The sequence below is a fragment of the Anguilla rostrata genome, chromosome 10 (assembly GCF_018555375.3).
Source record: "Anguilla rostrata isolate EN2019 chromosome 10, ASM1855537v3, whole genome shotgun sequence".
Taxonomy (NCBI): Eukaryota; Metazoa; Chordata; class Actinopteri; order Anguilliformes; family Anguillidae; genus Anguilla; species Anguilla rostrata.
This window is the reverse complement of record NC_057942.1, coordinates 16,632,154-16,654,858: the sequence shown is the minus strand read 5'-3', so window position 1 is coordinate 16,654,858 and position 22,705 is coordinate 16,632,154. Positions and strand designations below refer to the sequence as shown.

General features: G+C 41.3%; 1 protein-coding gene across 2 annotated transcripts; it reads left to right on the top strand.

Annotated features, from left to right (window-relative positions):
- Positions 1-2,844: 2,844 nt before the first annotated feature.
- Positions 2,845-20,916, top strand: noxa1 (NADPH oxidase activator 1). 2 transcript variants are annotated; one of them, XM_064354470.1, is made up of 17 exons: positions 2,845-3,133; positions 7,629-7,806; positions 8,236-8,318; positions 8,605-8,713; positions 11,202-11,336; positions 11,621-11,728; positions 12,144-12,203; positions 12,513-12,550; positions 14,366-14,504; positions 14,773-14,844; positions 15,297-15,384; positions 15,891-15,964; positions 16,090-16,140; positions 16,796-16,956; positions 17,730-17,838; positions 18,355-18,478; positions 20,284-20,916. In XM_064354470.1, the coding sequence occupies exons 1-17, from the start codon at positions 3,129-3,131 to the stop codon at positions 20,406-20,408; spliced, it is 1,659 nt and encodes a 552-aa protein (XP_064210540.1). In that variant the 5' UTR covers positions 2,845-3,128; the 3' UTR covers positions 20,409-20,916. The 2 variants fall into 2 exon arrangements, with proteins under 2 accessions (XP_064210540.1, XP_064210541.1); XM_064354471.1 differs by lacking the exon at positions 16,090-16,140.
- The last annotated feature ends 1,789 nt before the right edge of the window (positions 20,917-22,705 follow it).

Here is a 22,705-nt window from a genome sequence, read left to right as displayed (position 1 = left end):
AACTTCCACTGTCATGTGACGCTTTCTGCACATGACAGTGACGTACAACCTAAGGTTGCCAGATTGTTTGTTTTGCAGTCTATGGGGGGTTTGAGTTCCTGTGCAGGATGCGCAACATCGTTGCACGAGAGAAATAGGAATAAAAGTTTGGCGGTATGAGCTTCATGTGACTTTCACGAACCTCAGTTATGGGTGTGCTTGAGTATTTGACTTGTATTTTTCTCTATACATCGGCACTGTCTATGAACAGCGTCCTCAGATCTGGCCGTCTTTCTCTTTGTTTTCATAATCTTTATTATTCCCTGGGTTCAATTTGATTTGTAAAGCAAATAAAACCATTAACGACATTGAACATCACAAAGTGCATACCTAAAACATACAAATAATATTATGTGGAGCAAGCAAGGATTAACTAATAAAAAGTAGATTTTCTGAATACAACGGTTCCAACAGTCAATGCCCTTGTTAAAATTTTAAGCACACTGAATACTGAAGCAAGCGATGTTGCGTGCTAGAACCCCTCACTTAACTTACATGTAAAATATATTTCATTTGATTTAATTTAATAATTATGTTTAAAATGAGAATTATCAATTAAATTGCCGAATTCATTGATAGCTCAGTCAACAGTGCACTGGTGGAATCAACCAACAAGTCAAAACAAGCTGTATATAAGGTTTCAAGACTAAGTAATTGAATTCAATATGTTAATCAATTAGTTTAATTAATTGAAATCATACATTCTTTATTGAATGCCAGCTCACTACTTTTAAATTACAGAACAGAAGGCATACTAAACATTAAACACTTAATCTAGAAATACCTGAAAAGAGAGAGAGAGAGAAAGAGAGAGAGAGAGATGGATAAGCCAAACCTTGCCAAAGTATCACCCACTTCTAGTATAAGCGCCACAGGATGAAATGAAGCCCAGTAAAAACACACACAACTAGGAACCACCACCAAAATAAAAAGAAAAAAACTCTTCTTCTTCAAGGCTCCGAAACCAAACGCAACACAACAAACTTTTTCTTGTAGCAATCTTAAATACCTTACCCAGCATGGCTTGAGGATGTTTGCCCTGATTGAGTGACGCTGAGTTAAGGTGTAGGAAAGAAGGGAAGGCGGGTCAGACTAATTTATGACAAGGACTGGCCTACCTAAAGATTGCATTCAAACTTAAAGTAATGGAAAGTGTTAGGCATGTAGGTATGTTCTGTGTCATCTGGTTTGTCTCTTCTGAGGAGGTGAGACCCATAGATTGTCAGCCTAGATGAGGGTATCAGTGGAATTTAAAATTGCCCCAATCATATTTGCTTTGATGCTTGTGATGGGGAGGCCAGGCCACATTCTTATTCACTGTTTCCCTCTCCAAGGCCAAAATCTAAACACTACATATCCTACAATTATTTATGAAAAAGACACACATAGAACAATAAAACTATGGAACAATAAAAACTATAAAAGCACAACACGGGAAACTGGGAAGAGCTGGCGCTCTGATAAAGGCGTACTGCAATTTTGACAGTAGGTTATAAAGTGATTGTTAGTGATGATGCTATGCATACAAAATAAGTACAGTAAATACTACTATCTACGAGGGAGGATAATAAAGCAACGTCAAACTATTTTAAAAGGAACTGACTGCTGCAATAGTCTTAGGTACAAAGATGCCTTGAGCTCTAGCCATCCTGAGCTGGAGGAATCAGAGAGAAACAGTTCAAACACTGAGATTACAATATGAGGAGTGAGCTTTACGCAGAAAATGTTTCTGGTAGAGGCTAGAGAGTCTTAATTAAGTTGTCCCAGTTATTTTATAAAAAAAATTTTTACGTTAAAGTTTGAAAACCAACAGATGATTGAAAGTCAAAATGGATTGATGAATGAGCAAAGGAAGAGAGTAAGTAGAGTATTTTCCTTTTGACTTTTTTGCGTTTTTTGTATACTTTAATGTCAAAAGAACTGTGAACCCTCAGTGGTTATCCAGAACATCTTTCATTAGGAGCATCGCACTAAACCACTTTATGATTATTTAAAACTATAACTAACCATAATGGAATTTCACAGCATTCAGGTTGAATATTGATCTTAGGACAAAACTGCATCTTGTGTCATTTCAGCTGTGCTTTAATGTAAACAAGATTGAATCATTTTATATAACACAGACCCAGGCTGAGCCTCCTTCCTCACCTTGCCTTGGCTCCTCTGTGGGATGCAACTTTCTAAAAATGTCATTTTGATAACACTGAACACCACAAAGCTAATGAAGATCTCCCTTCCTGGAGTGATCTCCTCCTTGCATTTCGGTTTGTATTGAGGCACCAGAAAGCCTCATCATAGGGAGATTTTTTCAAATATGTGAAATGGAGCTCCTAAGCGAGATAACAGTGTCAGATGTAATGGGACGTCTAGGTCCTGATCACATTCTTACCGTGGCCAATACTTGCTGTGACATGGGACTCCTTGGGATATGCTTAATTTGTCAGTCTCAGTCAAAACTACAGAAGCATTTAAGTTTAAGTTAATACGTTAATGTTTATTCTAATAAACATAATGGCATAGTGAGTGCAGCATACAATTTGATCTTTATTTACACATAATGAGGAACACAATCCAGTTGAATAGAAGTTAATAACATTTAAGCATTAATTCAGAAATAATACACATACAAACTGTATTAGAAAATTGGGGCGCTCTTCACCAAGGAGCAGCGCTGACCCATTTCCTACTCACAGGCATGGCCACAGCTGTGAGTCATTGTAAATACATGGGCTGCAGTCCATTACCTAATTATTGGGCCTAATGAAGGGCCTGCTTATCGGGCCTAGGGGGAGGAGGGTTTTGGGTGCTGGTTGGTGGTTTATGTCTAGCTTTCTGTTGAGGAGTTTTTAACCTGTCTCATCTCCTCCCCCCTGGTACTGTGGTGTTCTTTGTTCACGCACTTAATAAAAGGCTGCAAGGCAATCCTTATTTTTGGATTTGTTTGTTTGTCAGTTCACCACGTGGTGCACAAGCCCTCCCCAGCCCTGCTTCACAATACCTGTGCTTGCACGAACTGCTTTGAAGTTTCATACGCTTGCAGGCATGCCATCTGTACAGAACAATCCTGCAATACAGAAACTAAACCATGCATGGGGTAAGATTACTCTCATTTTCATCATATGTTTATTAAGAATACTTTTATTTTCGTCATATGTTTATTTATTTATTTTTTGTTGAAATGAATGCACTTATTATAAATGTGTGTGCTTTCACGTTTTTTCACATAATAAGCAGGAATAAAATAACCGGACAACAATATGCATAAATTTTAACAAGACACATGACATTATATTCTCATTATATGGATACATACAGCACCAAGAGACCATACGTAGGCGCTCTTGTTAAACTGGTGCTTACAAAGGTTTAATAATAGAGCGTTAGCTGCATGATGATGTCCGGTTGACTGTCTTGGGTGTGCACTGGAAGGTAGACAGTGTTGCACTGAGCATATCCCACCACTAGGGGGCCGAGTGCAGAAGAGACATGACGGAAAGGGGGAACCCTTTAGAAGGCGGTAGGTCGAACAGAACATGTCGAATATTGTTTGCTGTTGACTTCTGGGAAGCATCTTGTCCTCATAATTTCAAATGGAAATTAATTGTGCTCTTTGGTTTTAATACTGGTGTGTAGATTTAAGCTTCTGTGTGTCGTTGCACCTGTAGTTCATGCACAAGAAAGCTAACGAAAGGTCTAGAGCTGATACTGGGTGCGGAATTTCCATTTGGAGTCTGTTGCTGTTGTCTCTTAAAATGAGGACAAAAGACATATCAGTGCCAATAATCCAGGCCATAATGAAACAGAAAAATTAGAATAAATCATACATACATTTGACATACCCAAAACATTGAGTGTGTCAAATGGTTTGATACATTGTTATGATGTAAGAACGCAATGGTGAGCTCAGCAATTGCCAACAACCTGGTAGGCCTCAGAAGACCAATATAGTGGATGACAGAAGAATACTTACAATTGTGAATAAAAACCTGTTTCAACTGAAACAGATCAAGAATATGGATGTATTAAAGATTACCATAAAGAGAAGACTACAGCAGCCTAACCTAGGATTTACGACAAGATGCAAAAAAAGATACTGGTATGCCTGAAGACCCCCCCCCCCCCCCCTCTTGGTATATGTGAAACATGGCGGAAGCAGTGTTATGGCTTCTGCATGTGTAGCTGCTATTGCAACAGACTTGTTTCTTTATTATGACATTTGTGCAGCAGCATGATGAATTCTGAAGTGTAAACAAATGTCAGGTACAACTATCTGCCTCAAACTCACTGGATGGCGCTTCAACTTGCAGCATGACAATGAGCCCAGTGACAATAAAGCAAAACCTGGAATGGAATGTTCTTGCCTGGCCAAGTCAATCACCCTGCCTAAATACAATTAAACATGCGTTTTACTTGCTGAAGACCAGACTGAAGGCAAAAAGCCCCTGAAATAAAGATGGTTGCAGCATCTGGTGATGTCTATCGCAGATTGCAGACTTCAGGAAATCATGGAATGCAAAGTATTTGCAATAAAGTACTAAATATGACAACGTTATGCAAATTTGTGCAATTATTTATGGTCCCCTAACATGGGGAGGGGAGGGTGGAGAGAACAGTGTAGCATATAAACGATGGAAAAAAAGCCTGTAAAATGTATGGCGCACACTATGCCCTGAATAAAAATTAGCCCCCTCCCAAATAAAAAAATTGGTGACCGACCCCCCCCCCCCCAAACAGAGCAGTCGGGAACTGGGGCTGTCAACACACTTGAGAACCACTGCTTTAAATAGAAATGGACTGCACTCGTTAATGTGAGCTGATGTACGTATAGCTTTAAATGTCATCATCATTTTTAACACAGTTTAACTGTTGAAGGCAATGTGCCAAAACATTCGCCTCTCTGCCTCATCTCACCTAAAAACCTTGAGTGTGCACATGCTTCAGGAGTTTTTCCCCATACAGCTGAAGCATGAAAATGAGTGCGCTCGTTCTGGTGCAGGGTACTTTGATAGCGACAGGTTTGTAATGTTTACAGGAAACACTTTTCTTGTTGCTGTGATACACTGAGGTGGGCTGAATCAGCTACGCTTAAGCTGAAGTTCTCTTAACAAATTACCTAGTGAAATAGCAGCCCTTTTTTTGTCTATTATCATCAACTTTTACTTTTCATTGTCATTAGCCTACCGAAGGTAAGTCCACTAGTGCAGGGGTGTCCAGTCTTATCCAGAAAGGGCCAGCATGGGTGCAAGTTTTTGTTCTAACCCAGCACTAAGGCACCTGATTCTACTTGTTGGGTTTGCCATTTGGAATCATAGAGGTTCTTAGCTAATTAAAAAAGGACAGTAGCTTCAATGGCTACAACAAGGCTACAACAACTCAAACTTGTTTACATGATGGAACACATGACTGCCCAGCTACAACTAAAACTGCCTATTTTTAAAAAGAGATGGACATCAGTTATTAACTACCTTAGTGAGGTATAATTTTTGTGGGTATATAGGTAGATGTGTGTGTGAGGTCTATCCCTGTACGGTGTTATTTCATCTATATGTGCACGCATGTCAAGTGAAGCCCAATCTCAAGGTGACTTTGTTTTGCAACGTTAATAGCCTGTTAATGTGTGTTAATGGCAATAAAGTTTTTTTTTTTAAAAAGGACAGTAGCATGAGTTGAAATTGGATGAAGCCAATTTTGTATTATAAAGACGGATTTTCATGGACTAAAAGTATAAACTTCTGCACCCTAGTTTCTAATATGTAGCACGTTCATCTGGTTCATCCCTCATTCAACCTGCAACTCAAAGTGGAACTCAAAGTGACACTGACAAACTGCTCTGTCAAAGTTTAATTTTCTTCAGTTTTTGAAAAGCAAGTACAGCGCCTGGGGTGCTCAGGTCACTGCTTTGAGACACGAATAACAATGAAAATGTGAAGGACATATAAAGCCAGCATTATGTAACAGTGGACACACCCCCTCAAGCATCCTGGGGAACTTTTGGAAAAGTTAAGGACCTCCTCCCAAGGTGTTCAGTCTTATCAAAGAAGGGCTGGTGTGGGTGGCTTTTGCTGTAGAAATGTAACTCTTGATGGAACTAACAAACTAAACATGTTCTTCAATCATAGTTACTAGAATCAGGTGTTTAGCGCCAAGCTTTAAAAAAAGAAAAACAACAAAAGCCTACACCACATTACCCTGAGACATCCATGATCGACTAAGTAAAATTTCTTCCCTGCATCTTGCATCTTCCAGAGCCCAGAACCAAGCACTTTAAAAATATATGGTTCCCAATCATTTTGTCTTTTTGAGGCTTTAGTATAAAAAAAGTGCAAAAACAAAGTCTGAGACCCAATAATAATACATCTAGAGTAACAATATATAGTGTCACACACATCTCTGACATCATAGAGCTCTGGCAATAGCAAACACTGAACAGAAGAGCATGGGTGATATTTTTCTCTGTGGCACCTTTAATTGGAAGTTCCCTAGAGTGAATAGTGTTTTATTCTTTCTTTTCCTGTTTCTTTTCTCCTTCTGTTTAGTCAGACAGTCAAGTCTCAGTTTGACAGCAGCTGAAAATGCTTCCTGATACGGATGCTGAAATGTGTTCTTTGGACAGGGTTTGATGTGCAACGTGACTGCGCGCATTAGCTTCTCTCTCTCTCTCTCCTCACTCACTCTCTTTCTATTTCACTTACACACACACACTCACACACACACACACACACACACACACACACATGCAGACACATGCACTCACACTTGTGTCATTTTCCTCGTAACCAGGTACAATTCCAGTCTGGCCTGTCCCCACTCCACCCCCCCCCCCCCTCAGGAATTCTGGTGGAACTTCCTGGTAGCTCAGTGAGCGACGGTCACCGCCTCCAACAAACTTCACTTCCCCGTACACGGACTACCTTCATTTCGCTCTGAGAATCATCTGGAACACCGGGAGCACCTGCCAGCCAAGCGCTACACTACTTACAGCTGTCCACAGAACTTACTTCTTTTTTCTCCCATTAATCATTTTCCACCTGTGTGATTAATCCTTGGGCTTGGCACTTTAGTAAGTACCAGTTATTATCTTTTCAATGCCGTATACAGGTGTACAGACTTGCCTTGTAAAGAGACATGTAACACTTATTGTCATGCTTTTGTATTGTGTCAGCCAAAATGCAGAATGATTTTGTAATGTTGTAGCACTGTTGTGGAATGCCATACTGGCAATCCAACAGATTATGCTCCCCGTTTATTCATTAGTTTTATTAATGTACTTGTCGGGTATTGGGTGTATGTGTGTGTGTGTGTGCACGCACGCACTCATCTGTGTACGCACACACGTGTGGGTGTGTGTGGGAGGGGGGGCTTGTTATGTTGCCATTGGTGTAAACCAGGATTACACCCTCTGTGAATCTTTTGCATTGGGTCTGATTTGACTTAATTTTCCACAAAATCTTATCTCCTGTTCCTTGGGGGTTCGTGGCTCCCCTCTCCTTTCTCCTCTGCTCCTTGGTCACACCCCCAAACTTCCCATTCACTCCACACCTCCGCTGCCTCCCGTCGCTCCCCTTCTCCACTTCTCCCCGTCTCCTCAGAGCCATGCTGTATACAGAGCTGATCCGTCTGTGGGACGAGGCGGCACAGGCAGTGGACTCGCGGGACTGGCAGGGCGCCCTGTCCAAACTGAGCCAGATCACAGAGCCCACGTCCCGCACGCTGTTTCTGAGCGCCTCCGTCTACCTGGCCCTGGGCCAACTGGAACCCGCGATCCGCGTACGTGAAGCAGGGATTGGGCTTAGGGACTTGGGGTAGGGTGTGGCTTGGGTGTGACTGACGTATGCTTTGTTTTCTTTTTCCGTTTGTCTTTATGTTGTCTAAACCTTTGTCCAAAGTGATTGATTGATTGTGTGTGTGTGTGTGTGTGTGTACTTGTCTGTGTCTCTGTACGTGTGTGTCTGTGTATGCATGTGTATGTGTGTGTGCATGCACTTGCCTGTGTCTCTAGGTGCACATGAATGCGTGTGTGTGTGTGTGTCTATGCACTTGCCTGTGTCTCTGTGCACTTTCATGCATGTTCATGTGTCTGTGTCTCTGTATGTGTGTATGTCTGTCTGTGTGTCCGTCCTCTGACTAGCTGTACTGCCCAACCCTCTGTGTCCAGTTTGTCTGTTGAGTCCCATTGTTGGCATTGTCCTCCCTCAGGCTCTGGACCAGGTCATCGCCAAGGATGAGCGCCTGGCCGTGGGGTTCTTCCAGAGATCTGCTGCACACATGATGGCAAGCAGGTGAGACACAGACATTTAGCATCCTGGTATGGCAAGGCCATCTCCTTCCTGTGATTTCATCAGCTGTGCTACCCAAGACGGAGGGCATTTTGAGAAATATAATGTGCAAATACATAGTATCATCACCTTTATCATCAGGGTCATGCGCAGAGGTAGCAGTGATTTGGATCCAGCTTTGCTTTTGTGATCAATGGAAGATTTATTTGTTACTTACAGATGTAAGTACAGTATCTGTGTGGTGCATTGTGGGCCCTTGCCATTTACTGTCCCTCTTCTTTCTGTCTAGGCTGGAGGAGGCTATGAGTGACTGTATCTGGGCTCAGAAGCATATGAGAGGCAACTCTGTCATTGACTACAGGCAGCTGGGCCTGCGCTTCAAACTTCACAGCTGGCAGGTTAGTCTCTGACCCAGACAGTCACAGACTAACCAAATGGCAAGTTTTTAAAATGGGAAGTTCTGTGTCTTTACAATTGAATCTGAAACCGTCAATTGTTTAACATCCATCCATCCATCTATTTTTCCAAACTGCTTACCTGTGGTCAGGGGGTGAGGGGGCTGGAGACTATCCCAGCATACATTGAGTGAAAGACAGGAACACACCATGGACTGGTCACCAATCCAGTATCCACGCTCCGCTCACTCACACATTCGTACCCACTGGGCAATTTAGACTTTCCATTTAATCTAAGCATGTCTTTGGACTGTGGGAGAAAACCAGAGTATCCAGAAGAAACCCACCGGGACATGGGGAGAACTTGCAAACTCCACACAGAAGGGATTTTAACTCAGTACCTTCTTACTAACGTGACAGTGCTACTCACTGCACCACTTAGACAAGAACAATATTGTTGGGTAATGGGAAATTCCTTGTCTGGAATATTAACAAACTGCAAAATAGCTACAAAATAGAACCTTGGGTAAGTGCATACTAACAAATGGAGAAGCTGACCATGTGGTTGCTATTGTGATTCTGCTGCAATATCAAAGTCTGCAATCTGTCTCAAGGTGATCTTGTGGTTGGATGGAACGGACATGAGTCATGGCTGAACCAGGTAGCAGCACTGAATCCAGATGTGGGCACTAAATTTGTGGTTTTAATTTAGTTAAAGCAGAACATTTTCCGGAGTTTGAGACTGCTATAGAGTCTATAGAGTCTAATTTTAGTGCACAGTAGTTTGGTGTTACAACGTTATTACACAGTGAATGATCTTCAGGTTTATCTATATGATGGTAAAGCCTAGTTTATGTTGCTTATTTTGTTTTGTAGGTTAGAGCTCTAACCAACTCTGACCTTGCTAGCAATGAGGAATGGTTTACATATGACTTGACTTACGAATATGAATGTAAATGAGTACAAAATACACATCCACCCTGTCCTTGTCTGCTGAACAGGCCACGCTAATCTAATAGTGTTTATTACAATTCAGTATAATTGGGTTAAAAATGTCGACTGTCAATGAATTGCCACTTCTGGGGAATATAACTACAATTTGAATCCAGTTTCCTGGTACTTTAAGTAAATATAGCTATATGCACACAGCGTCATATAAATTTATAAACTAGTAAGTTTTCCTTAAAAACAGCAACCATGCTATCTGCAATAATTATGTCATTTCATGTCAGACCATTGTGATGGAGTATTTTAGTGCCACTGTAATTGGATTCCTCAAAATCAGAATTCATCAGAAGGGATGAATCTGTGCACAATGTTCTCATTGAGAAGGACTGGAAAGCCAGCTGCCTCTGTTACACAACATCCCTGTTTCTGTTGCAAAGCAGATAAGACATAGCAAACATTCCTTGGGCTCTTTTCAATCTCTCCTGCATTGTCGAAGCATAGACAGGTGAATTTACTGACAGGTTGTGTGTGCGCGCCTTTGTTTCTGTGTGTGTGAAAATATAGCGGAGGACAAAAACAGAAAAAGGTTGGGTGTGTGTGCTGTATGTATGTGTTTGTAGTGCTTACATATATAGCACAGTCTACAAACACATACTAAACACACCCATCCTTTTTATTGATCATATATATATATATGTGTGTGTGTGTGTGTGTGTGTGTAAGGTGACTGAATGCAAAACAGTGTGACTAGGTGTGTGTTTATTGTATACAATATGTGTGCATGTTGAGTGTGTATACTGCATGTATGTGTTTGTTTTTAGTCTTTTTATAGATATGTTTTGTAGACGTGTGCATGTGCATGTTCATGCAGGAGGATGTGCATAGTGGGATTAGGCTAAATTGAGTTGAGCTGAGCTGAGCTGAGAATTACCAGTAATTTGTAATTCAATTCTTTAATTCAAATTTGAATTGGCAATCACAACAGGATGCACAGTTTGAATTTCAATTAAATTAAATGCAATTTATTAAATGCCATTTATTTAGAGTAAATGTTATTCCCTATAATTCTAATTCTAATTCAGATTCTGCATTGTGCAGGTTTTCAAATTTAAAATTGAATTGGAATCAATTCTAAAGTTCTAAACTGGCCCCAACCCTGGAATATAGGTATAAATAGGTGCGGATTCTTAGGTGTGCAAGACTGTGTGAACGGTGTATGAATAACGTGTGCGTCTGCATGTTTATGTGTGCCCTTACACTAAAGGGCAGGGAATAATATTTTGCAACAGAGGATGTGTTTTGCCTACAAACCTAGGTCTTGCAAAGGCTTGTTTCCTGATGACTCACAGAAGGGGAAATCAGCAGTTTCATCGTTATTGCTATTGTGTGTGGTGACTGAGCAATTACTGGCCTGGGACCCAGTTGTTCATCTAGCTTCAATAAGTCATAAATCATCTGTCCTGCATGATTAACCATTTTTAATACACCAGTCAATAATATACAGTAGACTTATTGGCAGCGTCTGTCTCCCTTTGGTGTATAGGTGATATATAATGCAGCAGCTGTCCACTGCAGAATGGGCCTATGGGAGAAAGCCTGGGACATGCTGGCCACCCTCTCCCAGGAGAAAGGAGGAGGACGTGCAGAGAAGTTAGAGGCGGCTATGGAGAGTGTTGCTGTAAGCACCAGGGAGGACGTGCTGTACAAACTCAGCATCCAGATTTTACTCTAAGCTCCTTCCCGCTCTCCTTTCTCTGTCTAGGGTGTTTTTTTTTTTAATGAACTCATTTTGTTCATCTCTGTCCTCCCTCACCCCCATTCAATTTATTTATCTCGCCACCACTTCCTTTCTTCTTTCTCCCTTCTCACTTGGACTCTTGCTCCCACCATCCCAATGTTTATATTTCTCTCTCTTTCCTCTCTCTCTCTCTCTTTTCTCTTCCCATTCCATCTTTTCCTCAGAGGGAAGAGTTGTTGACCCCTCTCCTAGTACCTGAGGGGGAGGTGTTTCGGCCCAGGAAACAGGATGTAGAACAACTGCAGGAGAGGGACTTCTTGGGCAAAGCCAAGGTAACTCTGACTGACACTTTTACAGAATGGCACCAATGTTAGTTATTACTGCAGTCTTCGTTCATGTATACTTGAGACAGGCATGTATAAGAGTAACCAGTCTTAGGGTCAGCATTCAGTCCCCTGATACCTGTATAGACCAATATCTGTGTGCATCTTAATGTGCTGCAGTCAAAGCTTTTATTCACCTGTACATTTACACACTTGCACAAATGCACTTCCTGGGCAAGGAGAGCTGAAGGGCTAACATCTTAATTTATAACACCTGAACATACTAGTACAAATTTGTGTGTGTGCGTGCGTGCATGTGTGCGTGCGTGTGTGTGTGTGTTCTGAGAGCTGCGATGCAAATGTTTTGGTGAACAGAACAGAAAGAGTAAGAACTCTTACGTTTTCTCTCTGGGTGCCCTCCCAGGTCATTTCCTCCATGATCCCCAATGATGACTTTGGAGGCTTTGAACCACTCAGGTTGCAGGTGAGCTCTGAGACCTCATCCTGTCTCTCACTCTGACTCTGTTTGTCTGTGACTCAGTACAAACATTTAATGTTGCCAAAACATGTTCATGTAACAATAAAGCATTGTCACGCAAGCAGAAAAGGGTCAGTCTCTCTCTCTCTCTCGCTCTCTCTCTCTCTCTCTCCCTCTCTCTCTCTCTCTCTCTCTCTCTCTGTCTCGCTCACACACACAGGCACACACACACTTCTCCTCTCTATGACTCTCTGAATCTGTCTATGTCTCTGAAAATCTCTAAATCTCTCAGCCTATGTCTCTGTCTCCCCACAGAAACCAGGGTACTACGAGCCCAAGGGGGAGGGTGAACAGTAAGTGTTGTTCTCAGAGTGAGTTCTGACTCCCTTTATCCATTGGAATGTGTGGGTTCAGCACAGATTCCATTACCTGCATTTTCTACTGACTGTACATTTGGGATTTATTCTTCATTTTAGACTTTATACTTCATGCTTTCATTTCCTCATGGTTGTGTTCAAGTGTGGCACAGAATGTACTTTGGGAAAATGATTCCCCCACTTTGCATGTAAATTGGGAGCTGATATAGGTTTCACATTCAAAAGAAAAACTTCTCTCACTTTTAAATCAAATGTTTTTGTATAACACTTTTTTACAGGAAACTGTCACAAGGACACTTTAATGATTTGCAGAAATGAGCAAACACAGACCAAGAACTGGGCAAAAATTGAACAAAAACCAGGCCTGAACCCCCAAATAGCAAGCACATGAGATTTAAAAAAAACTCCCAGTGGAGGGAAAAACCTTTCGGAGGCAATAAAAATCTCCCTGATGAGACAAACTCTTGGGAGGAACCCAGCTATCGAGAGGGAGCGTAGCATAGTGGAGTTTAGATGCACAGGGTGTTACCTCCTCCCTCTGTGCCATAGCCCAGAACAATGAGCTGGGCTAGGCTGATAAGTGAACATCATTATTATCAGGGCCGGCCCTGGGGTTTCGGCGGCCCTAAACAAGTCAGTCGAGCGGGGGGGGGGGGGGGGGTTTACTTGATAAAATCCTTCCTACATTACATTGTCATGAACTGTTCTGTTGCTTCCATTTTCAACTTATACCGCTAGTAAGGGGTGAATGACGTAAATATGAAAATAATGTTATTTTCCTTAGATGCACATTGGATCGTGTGGCCCCCCCTTGTCGTCGTGTGGCCCCACCTCTAGCGGTTGTGGCCCTAAACAACCGCATAGACCGTTTATGCCACGGGCCGGCCCTGATTATTATATTCCTTGTTGGAATGTTTTTACTAAATCAAATTAGACTGCACTGTTAAAGGCATCACATCAGACATAGCCATTGTGATTTAAAATCATTTTAAGCTTTTTCTTCAAGGAAAATATGAAAAACATTTTGTTTTGCTTAAGTCACATTTTAAGTCTTTTATTTTATGTTATTTTGTTTTATTGGAGGTTTGCTTTTTAATTCCTTGTCCTCTTCCCTCCTAAACCTCACCTTGTGTGGTCATGAAATTAAGGCTTAAAATACAGAGCCATTTATCAGGAGCTGTATTCATAAAGGGCGTGAATTTTATTGGTGCTTTAAAATGATTCACAAGAGATTTCTCTTTTTTTTTCTTCTCAAAACCAGCTCTTAAAAGTGCTCATGAGTCTGCACTTTTTAAATGCAAAGGTTTTATGTTGAATTTTTAATGGACCTGTTTGATATCCAAGGATAGAGTGTCTTCAAAAAACTGATTTAAATTTCAAGCCACATTCTCTCATCACCTTCCATTAAAGGAGGTACCTCTCGAGCTAAGAAACCTATGATGCTCTTTAAATTTATTATGGGATCAGAAGACAGGACACAAGAAGTTCATAAATTGGTTCAAAATTACGCAACAGTTTTTCTTGATTTATGAAATTAAACCATTGAATATATTTAGCTACTGTGGTAATTTAGGTTAAGTATCTTCTTCAAAGAGTACAATGACAGGGCCCTGCCTTGGAACCAGTGATTACCTGCGACTTTATGGTTACAAAGCTCTTGAACGGTACCGCCAATTACCCAGTGAATTCCCATTTAAGGATGCGTGCTGGCCCCTCAGAACCTTGCTATGTTTGTGCTGCTCGTGACTGTATGGGAAGGGACAGCTTGCTGTTTTTGTGGCGGTTCCACAGGGAGTCGCGGTACATGCGTCTTCGCGGTTCGTACATGGCCCGAGGTCCTGGCGAGCTGACTGTGCCTGCAGGGGCCGTTGTGTTCATGTTCAGCGATGGCGGCATGGAGGGTCTCGCCACGATCATCTATGATGGAAAGGTAGGGGACTTTAAGACAGGGGAGGCTCAACCCTGATAGGGTTTGGTGTCTGGATTTAAATGTATGTATTTGTTTTATTATTATTATTATTATTATTATTATTATTATTAGTAGTAGTAGTAGTAGTAGTAGTAGTAGTAGTATTACTATTATTTTTTAAAATTATTTATTTTGTGTGTGCATTGCTTCGGCTTTTTGCTGAGCCTAAGTTTTGTGTTTAAATGAAAGAATGTTTAAAATGTGCTCCTGTTATTCCCTCTCTCTCCAGAGAGGCCTGGTCCCTATGTCCATCCTGGAACCTGTGGATGTCACCAAATTCCAAAGGAAAAAGGAATTCAGGGTAAGCGAGCCCTCATCTATCAGCACCCACATACTCCACAATTCTCCACAATTTCTAATCACCAATGGTCCACCTCCAATTTCCTCTGTGTCAAATCATAATATAGGGGAGACCTTGCACCAGGACTGTTGTCTCTCACCGATGACAGCTAGTAGCTTGTAGCTACCTGGCTCGTCATTAGGAAGAGCTAATACAGTGGTATCTCAGGAAACCCGGATCAACTAATGTCCATCCTACACAAACATTTGTGTTAGAGCTTGGATGAACTTTGACCTGTTACACATTCAATAATACCACCCTTGTAAAATTTGACAGTTTGAGCAGGAAAAATTGTTGCAGTCAACCTGTTGTGTTAGCAATTAGCTGACATACCAGTCGTATCTTGCTCTTCAAGTTGAAAGTTACGGTGGTGCTCTGGTACAGACTTGTTGACGTATTTTTGTTGCCTGTAGAGTATTCCCAATGGGATCCCACTGCCGCCAGGCCTAAAGCCTCCCACTCGCCCAGAGACACGACCCAGTCTGCCTGCACCACAGCTGGGTATGTTCATCTGAATGGACTGGCAGTAAGACTGGCAAGGGGGGATAGTGAAATAAACACTAAGTTCTACAGATGGTCATTTTCTCATTACTTCATAATTGTAGCTATAAGCAGTGGCTGAATTAATATGCACTAAATATTTAAAGTGCCAGAAAAATCATTTTTGCAGAACGTATGCAATTATTTCCTTCTTGTTTAATATTTAATGTTTAATCTTTAATGTACAAAAGCATTTTTTTTAAAATTCTTACTAGCTAAATGAGGTCATGAATATGAATGTGAGGGCATGGGAAAGGACTGGTGTCAGTGTGACAAGTATTGCTCATTAAGGAGGGCCATTTACATGTCATGAGAGAGATATGTACTAGCCTATGAAACACACACCTATTCAGTCTCTTTCGACTTTAATCAGTTTGTCATCTTCAAAATGTGTCATTCGTGGGATGACTACAACAGCGATGATGATGATGATAATGATGATGATGATTCCTCTACGTTGTCCACAGCAACTGGTAACCGTGGGTCTCCACCTACCCCACCGCCCCAGTATGCTTCTGTTGTTGACAGTCCCACTAAACGGGTGAGTAATAAATAATAAGAAAATCAGCTGACACAAGATGAAAAAAGAAGAAGAACAACAGAAATAGAAATAGAATGACAGAGCTAGATAATGAGTCTGGAATAGTTTATCCCATTTTACTATAGGGTTGCCAATTGCTTACCTCCATCTCAGAAGAAGCTCACCTGGATGAATATGTAAATTTAATCTATTTATAAAGTATACTGGACATATGCATGCTAGACTTGGGTGAAATACATAGCTGAAATACTTCTTCAGATCTGTTAGAATTCTTGATGAAATATTTTACAAACCAAAATATACATGGGTGTAGAGTTTGCCAAATGGTGCTAAAACTTTGTTTTGAACTGGGTGAGAAGGACATCATACTTTTGTATGAGAAGCATAAAGGTTTTTGGAGACACACTTGAGTAGGTTCCCCAAGTTAAGTACATAGACATATTTTGCCAAACACTTGGTTCCTCCTGCCAGAAAGCTCAACCTTTTCTGAAAATGAATCTTTCGGCAATATAATGGTCCCAAGTATAATGCCAAATGACTCTTTTGTAATGGCCATCCAAGCCTCCAGAATTGAACCCATTCACAATTTGAAGTTTGAATTTTGAAAGTTTGAAAGATTTTAAGATGATTGCATGGGTTCACCTGGGACCTCTTTTCCAGTAGTATCTATTATGAATGTTTTAGAAAGAATAAAGATACAGAGGAGTGGTGGCTAATTTTGAATATTTCAAAACATTGCAGATATTTACATTAACAATACATTATGGGTATTTACGCATAAAGTGTTCATGAAATTTTACGGCTGTGCTTTCTTTACCTGATCTCTTTCAGAGGCCCAGCTCATCACAAACAGAGGAGGGAGGGTCTATTGTGGTGAAGGTGCACTACAAATACACTTTGGCTCTGAATGTCCCAGTGGGGATGCCGTACAGTGAATTGCAAGAGAAAATTGCTCGCAAAGTGGGGCAGCCGGCCACAAACCTGCGCCTCAGGTACGCTTGTGGACCCACTCACAGCTCTCCCTAAAAGCTGTTCTGTTGCCTGCTTCCTCACCAACCTACCAGACACACACTGGGTGTGAATAGTTATCGAGGCTGAACCTCTTCCTGCCACTCCTATCTATCTCCATATAGTCTCGTCACTCCATCAGTCCCAATTTGTTATTCTTCTTCACTTGCTTGCCCCCCTCCTTCATTTCTTCTTGTATTTTCCTCTACTCCTACCCCTCCCCCACTCTCTTTCCTTTCCTCACATACTCTCTTTCTCCCTTAAGTCCCTTGTCTCTCCCACCCTCATGGTCTGTCTGTATATCTCTCTCTCGCTCGTTCTCTCTCTCTTATTATTTAATGGTGATTTTTCTTTTAATGATAAAATATAATGTGTAGATGTAGCAATATGTATGAATGTATGGATGATGGTTTTTATATTTTCATGCTGTGTCAGAAAAGTACTGTACTTATTTTTCTCATTTACTGTGCAAATGTGACTGACCCATCACTCATCAGTTCATCGACTGGAGATGTAGCCAAGGGAGGGGCGGGGTTGGGTTTGAACAGATAAAGTAACTAGCAGGAGTGTATTTGTGATTTACACAGTTAATGTTTTTCATGATATAAAAAATATGAGGTCTTTGCTTTCTTGCTATTATTTTTGATTGAATGTCATCAATGTGAAATGTTGTTTAGGAGAGCTCTTTTCAAAAACGGACAAAAAATCTCTCTCTCTCCCCTCCCACTGTTCCTGTTGCCATGTCTCTGTCCTGTAGACAGAGACAGCATGGCTCCCTGGTCTTGAAACCCCTGGATGGGGATGCTGGGCTCGGTGCAGTGTTGCAGGAAGCGGCTGGGTCTGGCCGGGCCGTGCTGTGGTGTCAGGTACCATCCCACCTATCAGACTGACTGTGTATACTGTATACGTCTGTGAGTTCTATGTAGGGGCGGGGGTGGCAGATAGGCCTGCTGCAGGTTTTAAGCCATGATCATCACCAGTTTCCCCACATATGAGTTTTGATTTAAAAAAAAAAAAAAAAAAGTACCATATTTCTGACTTTACAAACACAGTTTTTGGTGAATTCAGGAAATCATACAAATAATGGGATTCAAAATAAAGTGGAAAGGGGAAAAATATACTTGTGAACTGAAACTGAATTTCAGCCCTTCTCTGTACTGTAAAATAAAAAATTGTTCATAAGCACGAAAAAAACCAGTTTAGTTTAAGATAGGATTATTCAACTAATGGCAAACTATAATGCACAACCTATAATGCAAAAAAAAAAAAAAAAAAGGCTAAAATGGCAATGCACTGATTGCTGTAATCTGTCTTTATCTGTGTGGATGCCTTAATTTTTCTCTCTTCCTCCTTCCATCTCTTTCTGTCTTTTGTTCTGTCAGCCTGAAAACCCCCTCCAAGGAAGGACTATTCTCTACCAGATGGTGGCGCAGTACAATTATTCTGCACAAGGACCAGAGGACTTGGAGTTTAACGAAGGAGACACCATAGATATCTTGTCAGAAGGTAGAGTATATTTGTGTAGCCAATCTTTTTGGGACAGGTGGAAGCAGTGTAGCTGCACACCATCTATCAGTATGTCTGCACCATTGCTCGTTTAGCTTGGAGACCTGTTTACTGCAGCAAAGCAAGTTCAATCAATGCTTGGTGAAGAAACTGAAAGATCTTTCAGAAAAACTGGTAGAGCAGCAATTTTGGCAATATCTCAGCACCAGTAAACTACTTGCGTGCATAGAGTCAACTCCCTGTTTTTGCATACTCTGTTTTATCACATTGTCTGCACCCGTCAGTGCTGTTTTACTCACACCAACTTAATTTCCAACTGGTAACTACATACTGCGGTTAAGTGCACACTCAGAAATGAGCATAGCCTAACACATTTTCAGGTGTTCACAGGGAAGAGGAAGAACAAGAAAGATTTAATTCCCCTTCTCCACTTATCCAGTTGGATCCAGTCTGGTTCATTGTACCATTTTTCCCACTTGTAGAGCTGAAACCAAGCTACTGTAGGTCTGTACTTACTCCCTCCCACTGTAGAGCTGGAATCAGTCAGGCTGATCATAACTCTAATGTAAAGAGTTACGCTGGTATATCCAGTTTAATTAGTTCTAGCTCTACAGCATTATTTGTGGTTTTGTGGTTCTGTTACTGCAGTAGAAAGGCGGTATAATTTGTGCCTTAGTTGTCTGAAATTAGAAAGCAGCGTTATTACGTTTTGGGTTCCAGCTCTACAGCAGGAAAAGCAGTGTTTTTAATCATTTTATTATACCGCTGCTCTGTAAAAGTAGCACTATTACATGGTTTTGTGGTTCGCTCACCATTATAAACAATGCATTATTTGCATCATGTTTCCTGGTTCCTAGGTGCACAGTAGGAAAAGGGTAGCAAGAAACAGACCCGGATCACATGCCTCTTGTGTGATCTCAAATTGACATGATTAATTACTTTTTTGTGCCCTGCGCTTCACTGATGAACCGCCGTTTTCCTCTGGGGTATACCAAAGAATGACACCAACAACACCACCGCTCATCTTTTATTCATGGGCTCAGAGCTTTGTGGAGTTATCACTTCTTCACAGTTTGTAATTATGTAAAATAATGTTCAGTTCTATGCCCGGCTTAGATCTGGAGAACATGAAAGATGGAATGAGAGAGGAATTAAGCAGATGGAATTAGAGAAGTAAACCTCAGAAGTGCAGGAGAAGCCTATGCCAGGAGGAAAGGGGAAGTGGAAGAATAAAAGGAAAGAGTGGGCTGAAACGTGTAGGACGGAGCCAGCTCGTGAGAGAGTGAGAGCTTGGGGACGGTGCTCAGTTGGTATTTGGTAACGTGGAATGATGAGCCATGAGCTCGTTTTGTATTGCAGAAAATGTGGAGCTGTGTGGCCCACAGAGAATAACCGGATTTCTGCAGCTGTAGGGGGCTTTAGTCAAAACCCTGGACAGGACTCCATCACCCACAATCCATCTCTTTTGTTGTTGACTTCCAAGCACAAAGCCAATTTTTCTTTTTATTTTTTTTTCCGAAACTGGAGTACCTATTGCAATTGTAGGTCTGCCCCATCACTAAAACATCCTCCCCAATTCCAGGATCTCTCTGGCTTATGCTCTCTCTCAGTATTAAGTGGTTGCAATGAAAGCCTGTATACCCTACAGCTTTCCAAGGGCAACAGTGAATAAAACTTTGACCAATGAAATTGTGTGTGCTGCGACATAAACACTGAATAAAATGAACTATCCCTCTTCGTCTCTCTCTCTCCCTCTCCCTTTCCCTCCCCCTCTCTCTCTCTCTCGTTCTCTCTCTCATATTCAGTCAACGAGGAGTGGCTAGAGGGCCATACTGCTGGCCATATTGGGATCTTCCCCAGATGTTTTGCTAGCCAGGAGGACACGGACCATGACACTGAGGGCGCCAAGATGCTCGCAACAAACCAATAGGAAACACCTATGATGGACACAAAATTAATGTTACCATCCTTACCATGTGACACCCCTTGAACTCTGCCCCCTTATAAAAACTTTCCATATTCATCAGTTGCAGTACTGACAAAGCTGTTGTGATCAACTCCTTCAGAAAATTGTTCACTAACCCATGGCTATAGGGTATGGCAAGGGTATTGTTTACACTGGAGAGCCTGTTCTATTTGACATTTTACTTCAGGGAGATGGACAAGCCAAGTTCTAGATTTTCTCATTTTCCTTTGCTGTGTCCCATTCAACAATTGTTTCTTTTTATGTTCAGTTGCAATAGTGCCTCTATGAACTGTGCATTCTACTGTGACCACTTCTTGAAAATAAACGTGTAGGTACAATCATAATGGTATAGCCAAGTAGCACACATAACAGATTCTTTTTTAAGTGATTATTTGCCTGTCTGTTTGGAGCCTTACTTGTTGATTCTGTCATACCTAGCACCATAATACAATAAAGAGAATCTAAATGTCAACTTTCATGTTGCCAATGGATGCTGAAGTATTCGGGTGCAGATAAGGTTGCACCCATTGAGTTTTGTGTGTGTGTGTGAGGGAGGGGGGGGTGGTTTCAGAGTTCTGCTTTTGGGGGGCTTAAGGGTAAAGTACTGTTCTGAACTAGCTGTAAGCTTGGGATGCATGCTACGGTATGGGAGAGAATGGGATTATGGAACACCTCAGAAATGTGCTGTGGTGTGGTGTGGTGCTGCTGGAAACATTGATTCCACAATATGAGGTTGGCAGAAGCATACTAATTGAGTCTGGGGTATAATTTGAGTGTTCTCTCCAGAGGTTTGCCACTTCATTTAGCTTCTGGGTGAACAGCATATTAGGAACAAGTTCATTTTACTTTAACTCACTGACGTTCTGTTCAAATTCTTGACCGACTTCCATGCTGATTGCTCTAACGTACAGTACATGCACACACACATGCATATAGATAGAAACATTTTTATCACACCCACGCTTGAGTACAGTGCACATACTAACATAAGTGCACACTGTCTCGGAGTCACAAATGGGCAAGTACTTTTAAGAGAAAAGCATTTTGGCAATAACACATTAATCCCATGCAGTACCATTCATAGGCCATGGGCCACAGGAAGTATAGAAGGAATTTATGAGCACTGAGTAATTAAAGATGAATGCCTTTAAATGCTTCAAATGAGCTTTGCTGTCACTTGACTACAAAGTAACTTGTTGACTTGAAAGATTTGTTAAATATATTTTGTAACCTAGGTAGTGCAAGGAACTCACTTTTACTTAATTTCTCCTAGAAGACGGGCATTAGATGCTGCATAATTGTTCATCAGAGCAGACAGAAGCATGCTGTTTCACAGAATCTCGTCTCTTGCTCTGAATTTCTAAAAACCTCCGCTTGGAGATCAGTGTGCATGTGTGTGTGCATGTGTGTGAATGGGTTTGTGTGTTGTGAATGTGTGCCCATGCGTGTCTGTGTATTGGTTTGCATGCGTGGGAGGAAGGGGAGGGGGGGGGGGGTGGTCATGCGAGGTTCTGATTTTACTGCAATTACTCCTTGGCAGGGTCTTGTGTGACTCACTTTTTCTACTTACATTAAACTCTCTGGTATTAATCAAAACAGGTTTCTTTTCCCTGGGGGTCTCAATAAATGTTTTTTTTGGCAATCGAACCACCATCAGGTTCAAATCACAGCTACAAAACAGTTGAAAGTGTTCAGCTGTAATGTTTTTTTCCTCAATAATTTTCACATTATTGCGTGCCCCATTTTCAACCGAAATTCAACAGGGTGAGCCTATTACAGTTGAACAGCGGTGCACAGACGCTTTGGCAATATGTATTTTTAAATGTGTCATGCCAATAAATTTGAATTTGAAATTTGAATTCGAGTCCTATATCTGGATCTCACAGCCTGCATTCAGTGTGAATAGGTTTAAAATGCATGGAAGTGTAACATTAGTGTTTTTGGCGGCCTTCTGTATTGTGTGTACATCTGGCAGGGAGGCTACGTTAAGTGCCTCAGTCAGGCTCTCGTTAAAAACGTAAGATTGCTAGGACTGAATGGAAGAAGGGGTTCCAAGGAGAAAGCAGGAAGAGAAAGGCTCTCTCATCCATTCACATTGTAAATTAATTGTATGCCTTATTTCTATGGAAAAAAACATCTTGTAAACATGGCTAAAATTTGCTGTAAAGAAATCCAAGTAAATCTATGAATATACAATAAATGCAAACGTTTTGAGACAATGCAGAATGTCAGCATTAATCTGAGGGTATTTACATCCATAT

Excerpts from the sequence above, each read along its gene's own strand:
- noxa1 (XM_064354470.1), top strand. Across the intron at positions 11,729-12,143 it reads ACTTCTTGGGCAAAGCCAAG|GTCATTTCCTCCATGATCCC; the intron begins GTAACTCTGACT and ends GTGCCCTCCCAG. Across the intron at positions 18,479-20,283 it reads CATAGATATCTTGTCAGAAG|TCAACGAGGAGTGGCTAGAG; the intron begins GTAGAGTATATT and ends TCTCATATTCAG.